We start from the raw sequence: 11759 nt of genomic DNA, 5'->3' as shown, positions 1-11759 counted from the left end.
GAATTTTGATTGCTGTATCTTGGGCCTTTATTTAGATTATTCATAAAATGTGGAAAGAATCTCTCTGTTTTATCTGTTAAGTTGGAATAGTCATTTGATAAACTGATATTTTATTTATACTTTTGTGTTTTTCCCCAGGATATATTTCAGCCAACTGTGACTCTAGCTAATAAGCATAGCTAATGTGTGTGCTTCGTCTTTCAGTACATACATTTGGTTAATTACATACACACTTATCTGACTTGCTGTAAACAAACAGTAGTTTTATTCAAGATTAAACATTTAGACGACCACAGAATAGATGAACAGGCATTGGTCTAACACAAGGTTGCCTTTTCTGCTGCTGCCTCAGAGACCCACAATTAAGCATAGCTTTAGCTCCACAAATGCACGTTTTTCTATGTGTACAAATGTATGCATACCTCTATTTATACATCAGTACATAGACTGCCAGTCCGTCTCCTGCATAAAGTTTGTATCTTGGCAAAAAAAGTTAGTCTTCGGGCAGTTTTCTGTGTATGTAGAGTTTTCCGATGACGCTGCATATCCTCCGTAGTCTGAGCTGCATTTGTTTGTTCTCATAAAAAAATGATTTTTCTACCATTTTTGTGTAGAATCCCCTCGAGATTTGAAGGCAGTGGGTCATCGTGACCAGGAGCAGAGCAAGAAAAACCCTGGCCTAAAAAATGGCGGCAGACAGACAAGTCCAACCAACTGAACCTGACAAAGGCACCAACAATACACAGATGTAGTCATCTTTTTTTAAAAATACACACATCAAATACAATATACTGCCTTGCAAAGAGGCCATAGGAAAGAAACAAAAACATGAGAGTCAATATAAGAAACAAAGTTGTACAATTACAGTGGAACTGCACATATGGAAAGCATAGACTATATTTCATCGGTCCACGCCTGCTGACCTCCCTGTGGAATGTAAGAAGGGATCATTTCTCTGGTGGTAAACGCAGGCAGGATTTGAGAGAATGCATCTGGCACTGAGGGTTGCAAAAGATTCTCTTATCAACGAGTGTATGCAGGAGGCAGTATATTCCCACAATCCCTCCTGCGAGTAAGACAAGAGGGAATGGGCTGAAAAGAAAAAGAGTTGGTGGATGGAAAAGTCAGACGAGAGGATTAGCACCAACTTTAGAGGTTTTTGAACTGCGTGTGTCTCCAAGCATAGAGCTGTGCGCTGTGTTTGATGATGAGAATAAAAAAAATATGAGATAGAGGTGATAGTGAAGGGTGAATCAGAGACATGGACAAGCCTGGGTGGAGCTGAAGCGTTGATAGCTTAGCATTACTGTCACAGGCGTTGATTATAACGAAAACAGATCTGTCTGCCAAACAAGTGATGAGACGAGGGCCAAAACGTATCTCAATAGGCTTTCTGGGACTAGAAACATGCAAGAATAGCAACTTTTTAAAGCATTTGACTGGCTTTTTCTACAGATTAAGGCCTATTTCTAATTTTACTATGTAGCTTGCTTCACTGGGCATATCTAAGTTCTTTCTCTTTATTTAAGATTCTTAAATTGGGGACACACTACTCCACTTTCACAGTCTTTGCAGGTTTTAAAAAAGACTAGGAGTACGCAACAGACTGGCTTCAGCAGATCTTTGTATGACGACTGAATGACTAGGGATCTGGTGTTGTAGTCAAGACCACACTATCCGAGACCAAAACATCCCAGAGACCAGAGTGCGCCAAGACGAGACCAAGACTTTTGGAGGTCAAGATCGAGACAAGACCAAGACCATAAAAATCAAGGTTTAACAGTAAAAAAGCTCTCTCTTTAATTTTAGTTTGCTTTCAAATAAATTTGACAAAAAATCTCACATCAACTAACTTCTTAAACTCCTAAAATAAATTATTGTATGTATTAAAAATCCTCTGACAAGTCTGGATTTGTTTTAAACATCTGAAAACTACATGTTTATTTGGATTTGTTTTTAGATAAATGAGGCTTTAAATAATTGTTAAGAGGTATTTCTGACTAGAAATAAGATGGACTGGTTTGTTAAGATCTGAATTTAGAGAGAATAGCAAATCAGCGGTCTTGACTGGTCTTGATAGAAAATCTCGAGTGCGGCCAGTCCGAGTAAAAATGCTCTTGATACCGAGACAAGACCAGGACGAGACCAAGACAGTTCTTGAGGACTACAACACTATGGGATCGCACACTTAACAACTGTGCCTGAAAAGGGATCACAGCCTACACAATTTGTCAAACCAACTAAGGCCAACTGAATGCATCAAACTCTCGCGCAAACTCTTGTGAGTGTGCAGTTTTTCCAGTTGTGGTATGCATTGCAACCAACATTATATAGGCACACGTGCTCCTGCCACAACTCGATCAATCTTGCCTCCATTTCTATGGTCCAGGTTCGCTTTGTTGCCACGCTCCCACTTCCCGTCGTCTTTTGATGACGGGAAGTGCGTCCCACTCTCTCCTTTTTCATTGGCTGTTGGCAACAGGCTTTTGCAGTTGGGCCAGTTACCAGTTCACACTACCTGATTGCGTCCAGATTCGGCTCAGAAAATTCCAACTTGTTTGATTGACTGCGACTGAGGTTCGGTCGGGTCTGTTCACTTAGACACTTGCAGACTTTTGTGCCAACTACCCATACTGACTGTAGCCCACCTGGTGCAGACTGCTGCAGACTTTGCCCAATCGAGAATCGAGGGTAAAATCTGGCAAAAAAATCTTGTAGTGTGTCCTCAGCTTTAGAGAGCATCATTTCTGTGAGATCAGTATTTCTGAAGTTGGGCCATATGAGGTACGTCGTACTAGAAGTGGCATTTGACTCCAGTGATTTCAGTGAGCATTGTCCCTTTAAGACGGACTTACTGGTTGTACTGGCCAGGAGCTAGGCCATACAGTGTAACAGATGGGCACAGTTTCTCTGAGGAATTTAGCAAGTTATTGGTGAAAATGGACACCAGAACAATGTTGGTTGGAACATATGCAGTATTGAAAATTTTGGAAGCATTTTATTTAATACTAATGAAGCCTGTGCTTTTGTCATTATTTAGCAACGTGAACTTCGGCTACTGATTATGTGCCCTTGCATTTCAAAATAGTGACAAAAACACAGAGGCTTTCAGGGTAAAATATAAAATGCTTCAAAAATTTTTGATAATGTGTACATTTGAGCCAACATTGTTTTATGGCCCTTTTTTTGTTTTTTACCACGGAGATTAAATTCCAAAAAAAAAAAAAAACTGTACTCATCTGATACACTGTATAGCCAAGCTTCCTGGCCAGTACAACCGGCGGGCCCTTCTTTAAGGAGGCTTTCAAGGTAAAAAATTAAATGCTTCAAAAAGTTTTGATAGTGCGTACATTTGAGCCAACATTGTTTCATTGTCCAATTTTAAACAAAAAATTGTGAAATTCCACAGAGAACCTGTACCCATCTGTTACACCGTATAGCTTAGCTTCCTGGCCATTACAACCAGCAAGCCCTTCTTGTAGGCGGATTTATAGGTAAAATTAAATGCTTCAATAAAGTTTGATAGTGTGTACACCTGAGCCAACATTGTTTCTCGGCCCCCCGTTTTTTGCCAAAAACGTGCTTAATGCCACAGAGAACCTGTACCCATCTTTTACGTCGTATAGCCGAGCTTTCTGGCATTACAGCCAGCAAGCCCTTCTCGAAGGAGGCTTTCAACGTAAAAAATTAAATGCTTCTAAAATTTTTGATGGTGCGGACATTTAAGCCAACATTGTTTCGTTGCCCAATTTTTTTTACCAAAAACGTGCGTAATTCTACAGAGAAACTGTGCTTTCTGGCCGGTACAACCAGCAAGACCTTCCTAAAGGAGCAATGCTCACTGAAATCACTGTAGGCTAATGCCACTTCTACTGCTCGGTACCTCATATGACCCAACTTCAAAGATACTGAAATATCCCTTTTAACTACCCTAATGTTCTTCCATTACTATTCAAGTACTATTGGGCCCAGGTCTACAGACAAAGAGTCAGGGGTTAAACTGGGAGCGAGGACAGGACAACACACAGTGAAATTGCAGTATCATTAGATTTTATTTGGTTCATAAGGAGACAAAAAGGTTTTTTTTTTATTTTTTTTTATATTCCACGGTGAGCTAAGCAAGCCCGCCTCCTTCTCAATATGGTGGTGATTCCCAATTTAACCCCTGGATTTTACATTCATGTGAACGTGATTATAATAAAGACCTGACAAGTGACAAGACAGTCCAGACAGTTGCAAGGCTTCATGCAGTGCTACCTCATAAGATTTACATCGGTTTCGAAAATAATAATCCAATGTTTTCCGCGTGACTCTTTTATAAAGTGAGCGTGTCTGTCTTATTTAAAAAAATCTGTGATCTTCATGTACATGTGTTACATATAGTATCTATGGGAAGCTAATGCTGCTCTAAGAAGCCTCTTTTCATCTTAATGCACATTTCTAACTCTGCCAATTCTATTAAGTGTTACTGATTGTGTGACTAAAGATATGAGCACATGAGTCTAAAGAAAGCACACACTTGTTATGATTGTAACGCAAATTTGGTAGTGCTTACTAGCTTACATGCAGTTAATGGTTGGAGATGATATAGAGAACCCAAAACAATAAATACATTGTATAAAACATAATTTCATATCAATATATTAAAATACTATTTAAAATAATATCTTAGACAATATTGCAATATGAAATTGACTGATAAATAGTTGGCCTACACAGAGAAATATATATATTTAAGTATCTGTGTCCTTCATAGTTTGCTGTTTTGACTTAAATGATTTCCAGATTTGCCCCAGAGGGTAGCAGTACAATCCAGAGAGCTAATACATTTTCTTTTTTCCAACAATAATAACAATGAACTTACAGAACACAGTCCCATAATAAAGATATACATACTGAATACAATATAAATGTCAAGACAGAAAAATAGAAAAATATCAATAGAAATCAAAAGTCAAATACATATCAGAGAAAGTATACCGAGTACTTATGAGTCTCTGTGGTTCTTGTTGTTGGAGCTGGAGCTTGTTCTGGCTCTCATTGTTGGTACATTGGCTGTGTACTTTGTTTTGTTTTTTCCAGTCCTGACACACTCCCACACAAACACAAAGTTACACACATCTGCAAACACACACACATGCAATGGTGCACATGCCTGCACAGAAGCAGGTGTGCAGTCATCCACACATGCTCCCACACATAGCAAACACACACACACACATATACACACCCCTCACATGACCGTGCAGCACTTGCAGGTCTGTTTCTTCTCCTTCTCCTCTGCTTCATCGCCGCCTCCGTTGGCTTTTTCTTTCTCCGCCATGCTCCCGTTCGGTGGGGCCTGCTCGTCCGTAGCCGCCTCCCCTCCTGCTTTCCCCTCCCCGTCCTCAATGACGACAAACTCGGCCTTCACGTTGCCGTCCACGCCTTCCATCCCCAGCGCAGCGCGGGACTCCTGCTCCTCCTCCACAGTCTTGTAGCCCATGAAGACCAGGGTGACAGGGTTGTCTGCGCTGGCTTGGTCTGGACTGGGACCCAGCAGTTTGGCCTCAATCCCTGTCACCTCTCTCTTGGGGGTCTGACCAGAGGACTGCACTACTCCGTTCTCACCTGTAGGGGGCACCAGAGCACCATTGAGCAGTTAGAGGAGTGCAAAAGAAACAGAGGGTGATCAGAGGGACAAGGAAGGAAAGGAAATATTGTTTTAATGACCTCCGCCGGAAAGGAACACTTTAACAGAGCAAATGAAGAGGCCACAATTATCTCCAGTTGTCTTGCTGACACAGGTGTTCAGGATACGTAGTCATGGTTCCCTGTGTCATCATTTGTTGCCATGGGTACTACACTTACCCCCATTTTCTTTGGCCACACCCTTCTTGGCTGGTGTGCCTGTCTCCAGTTCTTCAATCTCCTGCTCCAGCCTGCCACAGACACACATACAAATGGAAATAAATGGCTGAATTGTGTTATTTTTTGGACACTGTAATATACAACCACAATTCCACTAAAGTTGGGGCACTGTGTAAAATGTAAATAAAAACAGAATACAGTGATTTGCAAGCCATATTTGATTCACAATAGAACATAAACAACAACAACTGAGACATTTTACCATTCCACAGAAGGGTTCATTTTGATTTTGGATGGCAGCAACAGATCTCAAAAAAGTAGGGACAGGGCCATTTTCATCTTTGTGTGGCATGCTCTCTTTTTTAATCAGTTTTGAGTTTTGTAAATCTTTGCATTCTGTTTTTATTTACATTTCACACAGCGCCTGAACTTTTTTTGGAACTGGACTGCAGATGTAGAAAATGTGTCACTACATCAACAGTGAAGAAAAGTGGGACAAAGAAATTTTCATTTTAAATCTTACATTTAAATCACTGAGTTGGCCACATTTCTCACTTTGTCATAAAGAAAAGAAAAAAATGAAAAAAATCTGGAGCTACTTTCATTTGTCATCTGTTTAAATTTAGACCCCCAGCACTACAGATGCAACATAATATCACATGCTTTGTGGTTTCACTGTCTCATTGAAATCCTATTTCTTGAGATCTGACTCAGATTGTCAGTACAGTGGTTTTTAATGTCCTTTTATTCTGTTACCCTACATGACATCATCCACTCTTGAGCTAACTGTGCCACACACATCTGCCACTGTTGTGTCTGATGTTTTCTGGGGCATCATAAGAGTGGTACTCTATTATTAATACAGTTGTGGCTAGAGGAATGAGAGAGTACGCTTCCATTTGTCCTGAAAAGGGACAACAGTGCTTGTCTTTTTAGCTGAATGACCACTTCATATACAAAACTGGACACGAATACAACCGGAAGGTTGTGTAATTGTGTAAAATGTGAATAGAAACAGAATACAGTTGTGTGCAAATCTTTTCAACCTATATTCAACTGATTACAACACAAAGACAAGATACTTTATGTTCAAGCTCAAAAAACGTCCCTTTTTATATGCACAATTTCTGAATTTGATGACTGAAACATTTTCCAAAAAAGTGATATCTACCTGCACTCTTATTGTGAAGCCATGCTTTTGTGACTTGTGCAAAATGCAGCTTGGAATTGTCTTACTAAATTAAGCAGGGGCCTTAAAAACGTGTGTCACAGCATATGTTACTCCAAAACCTGTATGTACTTTTCAGTATCAATAGTGGCTTCAAAGATGTGCCAGTGACCCATGTCATGGGGACTAATACACCCACATACCATCCCAGATGCTAGCTTTTGAACTGTGCATTGACTGAACTATGCATTGCATGCTTCAAAGTTGGTTTTCAGCCTTGCACCTTAAGTGCAGGAATTCCTAAGTGTCTTACAGTGCTACAACGTCATTTAACAGACGCTTTGTTCCAAAGCGACACACATCTGAAAGTAAGAATAACAAAAGACAGATCTAGACTGGAGGGAACAACATCAGTAAGTGCCACAAAGTGCCTATAGTCTGACCGGACACAGGTGCTGCCATGCAGTGCTAAAGGCAATGCACATGGTGTCTACAAAGTTTTTGTCTTTTTGTCTTCTATGACTCTTATTGACTGTAGATGGTGAAATCTCTTAATTCTTTGCAATTGAAAAACACTGTTTGTAAACTGTTTTGTGAACTATTTGCCCATGCAGTCTTTCATAGAGTGGCAAACCTTGTGCCATCCTTGATTACGACTAAGGCTTTCAGGATCGCTCCCTTTTCACCCAATCATGCTACTGGCACCTGTTTCCGATGAACCTAATTACCCGTTGAATGTTCCACATGTTACTGAACATTCCACAACTTTCCCAGTCTCCTTTTGCTCCTGTCCCAACTTTTTTTGCAGCCAATTGCAAGCATTAAATTCAAAATGTGTAAAATTATTTCCAAAAAACAATCATATTAATCGTTTGACTATTGTCTTTGTGCTATGTTTAATTCATTATAGATTGAAAAGGACTTGGAAATCGCTGTCCCAACTTTTTTGGAATTAGGCTTTGTACAATAATATTTGCACTTTCTGTTTCAGTGCTGTAGATGCTGACCTGAGGATGACCTGCTCCAGAAGTTTGGTCTTCACCTCGTCCTCCTGCAGACGCTTCTGAGTCTCCTCCTCTGCTGGAGCTCCATCTAACAACCAGCGCTCCCTCAGGGCCTTCGACTGCAGGACACAAATTGAGAAATGGAAATAGGGTATGAGTCAAAGTACAGAATTTATCCTATTTTTAGCACATTATATTTGAAGTTTATATTTTACAGTCTGTGTAAAGCAATATCAGACGTTGTTTTCCAAACACACAATATATGTGGGGAAAGGGTGCTGTAAACATGAAAGATTGAAAACTTTGACTGACCTAATAGTTGCTATTTTAGGCTCCTGTCTTTTTGGTAGGGCCAAACTGGGGGCTTGATGGCATGCTGGGGCCATGTTCGTCACAGCACTACATAATTAAAAAAGCACTGATTGCTTTAGCATCTTTAGTTCTCCTGCTTGATTACAACTATTTCTACAATTGTCAGCATCACAGTCTGTTCTTTTACTTGCTAGCTTTGCCCTCTTTCTACGTGTACACCTTCCAAGCCTGCAAAATTTGGCCTGGTGAACATACACTATCTGGACATTAGTATTTGGCCACACCTGTTAATTACTGCCTTCAGATGTTTCAATCTAAACCCTTGCCACAGCTGTATAAAATCAAGCACCTGGCCATGCAGTCTCCATTTGCAAACATTTGTGATCCTAAATGGGTCATTCTGATGTGCTTGGTAACTTCAAGTGTGATGGATACTACCTTTGCAGTAAAACAGCTGGATATTCCACAGTCAAGTGTAAGTGATATTACTTGAAAGTTGAGGAACAACAGCAACTCAGTCACAAAGCAGACCACGTATGATAACATGACTACTAAGGTGCCTAAAGGCTCTGCTAATTCCATAGCTGAGGAGTTCTGAATGTCCCCTTGCATTAATGTAAGCTCAAAAACTGTGCGGCAGGAGCTTAATGGGATGGGTTTCCATGGCAGAGCAGATGTATGTAAGCCTCCCATCATCAAGTCAAATGCCAAGTGCAGGATGGAGTGGTGTAAAGCACATCGACACTGGACTGTTTAGTAGAGTGACGAGTCACGCTTCTCTGTTTGGCAAACAGATGAGCAATTCTGGGTTTGGCAGATGCCAGGAGAGTGTTACCTGCCTGAGTGCACTGAGCCAACTGTAAAGTCTGGTGGAGGAGCAATAATGGTATGGGGCTGTTTGTCAAGGTTTGGGCATTTTGGCCAATGCTGTGCTTCCAACTTTGAGGCAACAGTTTGGGGAAAGCCGTTTTCTATTCTAACATGACTCTGCCCCAGTGCACAACACAAGGACTGTAAAGACATGGTTTGATGAGTTTGGTGTGGAACAACTTGACTGTCCCGCACAGAGCCCTGACCTCAACCCCATCGTGCACCTTTGGGATGAACTGGAACGGAGACTGCGAGCCAGGCCTTCTCATCTAACCTGGAAAGCCTCATTGCATGTTGGACTACTGGCACCATCTTCTGAAGTTTGCACATAATCCTACCTGTCTTGTTTGGCTAAAAAATGCTAAATCAACATAGTATGGCAGTGCTGCTGCATTTAGGACTGGCAAAATAGATCACATGATTGAGCTTGGGAAAATGAGACATAATGGAATACATGGTATACATCTCCTATATGGGAAAATAACAAAAACAAAGAAAAAGGTAAATGGGGTTGCGATTAGGGTGCGCCCTACATCTTGGCAGTGGCTCCTTTCCTGCATGTCATTCCTCTCTTTCTCTTCCCTGTTTCAGACTCCATCCACTGTCCCTCTCTTCAAATAAAAGCAGAAAAAGCCCAGAAATAAATCAGAGAAAAAGAAAGAAAGTCAGAGGGGTTATGACATGTTTACTCCAGTGCGAGGATTTTCTCTTGATGAAGAAAACCTCATAATGGAAAAACATGAATGTTTAAGAAAGTAATACTTCAGATAATTTGATTTAATATTGGAAATTAAGGTTTTAGACAGAGCTTTAGACATCTTGTGACTTTGGAGCTCTTTCACCCATCCATTGCAAAGCTGCTCATGAACTTGAAATGATTGAAAGCTTTTGAACTCACGCAAAGTGTAAGAATTCAGTCCAAGCACAGGGTAGTTAACAGTGTCCAGAAAGGTCATAGGGTCACTGGGGTCACAACCTTGTCATATATAATGCACATTTCACTGCATATTTTTGTTTCACACAGAAATTCAGCTTTGCATTGTCTTTTTGTTTCTCCATTTATTTCCCTTCATGATCATGTGCAAGCCATTTTTCTTTCACTACACCTGTGCCAGGCAACAGGTGGTAAACAAACTAAGGAAGACAAAATGCAGCATGCAGCTGGCCTGGCACTCTCTTCATATTCTCTATTGCTCCATGTGTCCGCTGTGTAAGCGTAGCGTAGACCTTTGATCACACCTCTGATTGAGTCATTAGCAGAGCTCCCCACAATGCCACACATTCTCACCCTCTCTCTCTTTCACACCAGTGTAATTCTTTGTGATGTGATTAGTGGCACTTTGACTGAGAACAACAAGCCTTTTAGTCGATCTAGAACATTAAAATCCACCCGTGTGCGAGCGTCCAGCCCGCCTCTGCTGACTGCTGCCACTCACTGACTCTGTCACATACTTCAGCTGCTGCCAGCTCACTGTTGCCAAGTGGACTGTGGCACGAGGCCAGATCATCAAGGCTCCTGGCATGGAGAGGAAAACTCCAGACTAAGATATAATTCTCCTATTATTCTCAATTGTGCATGTGATTGGAGATCTAAATAAGTCACTTGCAGATAAACAAGAAAATTGTTGTAATCTAAGAGCGCATCAAATATTTCCAAGAGGAAATGTGACCGTGACTAAATGAATTGATTTCGTCTCATCATAATTACTGTAGATAAATGCAATCATAGGACAAGATAACTACAGCAACATGGGAATGACGTATCCATTTTATTCTGAGGTTTTTCTCTTCTACCTCTCTCATATCTCCTTTTTCATTTGTGTTTATTTCCTCTATCAATTTCCAAACAGCTCTCTATTCTTGTCTGACTCCCTGTCCACGTTCCCTCCTGCAGATAAGCTAATATCAAAGCAAATACTTGGCATGCTTTGAGGTAAATATAACAGTGTCTTACTCGCAGCTGTTAGAGCTTGCAGTGAAAGACGACTCTGCCTGGCCTTATGGAAAAAGAGCTAGAAAACGCTCCTGTTTTCACTAGCCAGGCTGAAAATCTGGACCTGTGCTTGATGTGAATTCTTCAGCAGTGATGCAACAAGAATTTCTACAGCAAAACCCCCTGTTTTTTCCCTCCTCCGACTCGCCCCTTCCTCTCTCTTGTATGCATCTCTATCGGACAGAGAGTTCATGAACTTTTGCTTTGTTGGATAAGATTGTAAATGTCAAGCTGTTTTTGTCTCAATCTGTTGTTCTGTCTCCACTCCTGCTTTCTCTTTTAAGTAACTGAACTCCAGAGCTCCTCACAGCGTCGACGTTCACACGGTGTAACTCAACACCCTACTTACTCCAGCTCTGCATGGTCTCCTGGGCCTGAATCTATCCCCACTTCCCTCTCTAAATCTTTCTCACTCTCTCGCCACACCCTGCTCGCCCCAACGCCTGACATCACTTAATGTACTCACTCATGCATGCACAGGCACGCGCGCACACTCAGAAACACACACCAGTCCGCACAGACAGTCATAAAGCTGGACGCTGAAGTTATGTCTCTCTCTATT

The 11759-nt window shown here is 41.1% G+C and overlaps 1 protein-coding gene across 3 annotated transcripts in view; it reads right to left on the bottom strand.

Annotated features, from left to right (window-relative positions):
- Window positions 1-246: 246 nt before the first annotated feature.
- The window catches only part of palm1b (paralemmin 1b), a 44259-nt gene continuing 32746 nt past the window's right edge, over window positions 247-11759 (bottom strand). For all 3 annotated transcript variants that reach the window (XM_041812559.1, XM_041812561.1, XM_041812562.1), the window contains 3 exons: window positions 8026-8141; window positions 5851-5921; window positions 247-5610 (listed from right to left, as the gene is read on the bottom strand). In XM_041812559.1, coding sequence (XP_041668493.1) covers window positions 5234-5610; window positions 5851-5921; window positions 8026-8141 — 564 coding nt within the window. In that variant the 3' untranslated portion in view covers window positions 247-5233. The remainder of the gene's footprint in view (window positions 5611-5850; window positions 5922-8025; window positions 8142-11759) is intronic.

This window comes from Cheilinus undulatus, linkage group 18 (assembly GCF_018320785.1).
Source record: "Cheilinus undulatus linkage group 18, ASM1832078v1, whole genome shotgun sequence".
In the NCBI taxonomy this organism is placed as follows: domain Eukaryota; kingdom Metazoa; phylum Chordata; class Actinopteri; order Labriformes; family Labridae; genus Cheilinus; species Cheilinus undulatus.
Note: the sequence above shows the minus strand (reverse complement) of the source record. Positions and strands in the feature narration are given on the sequence as shown.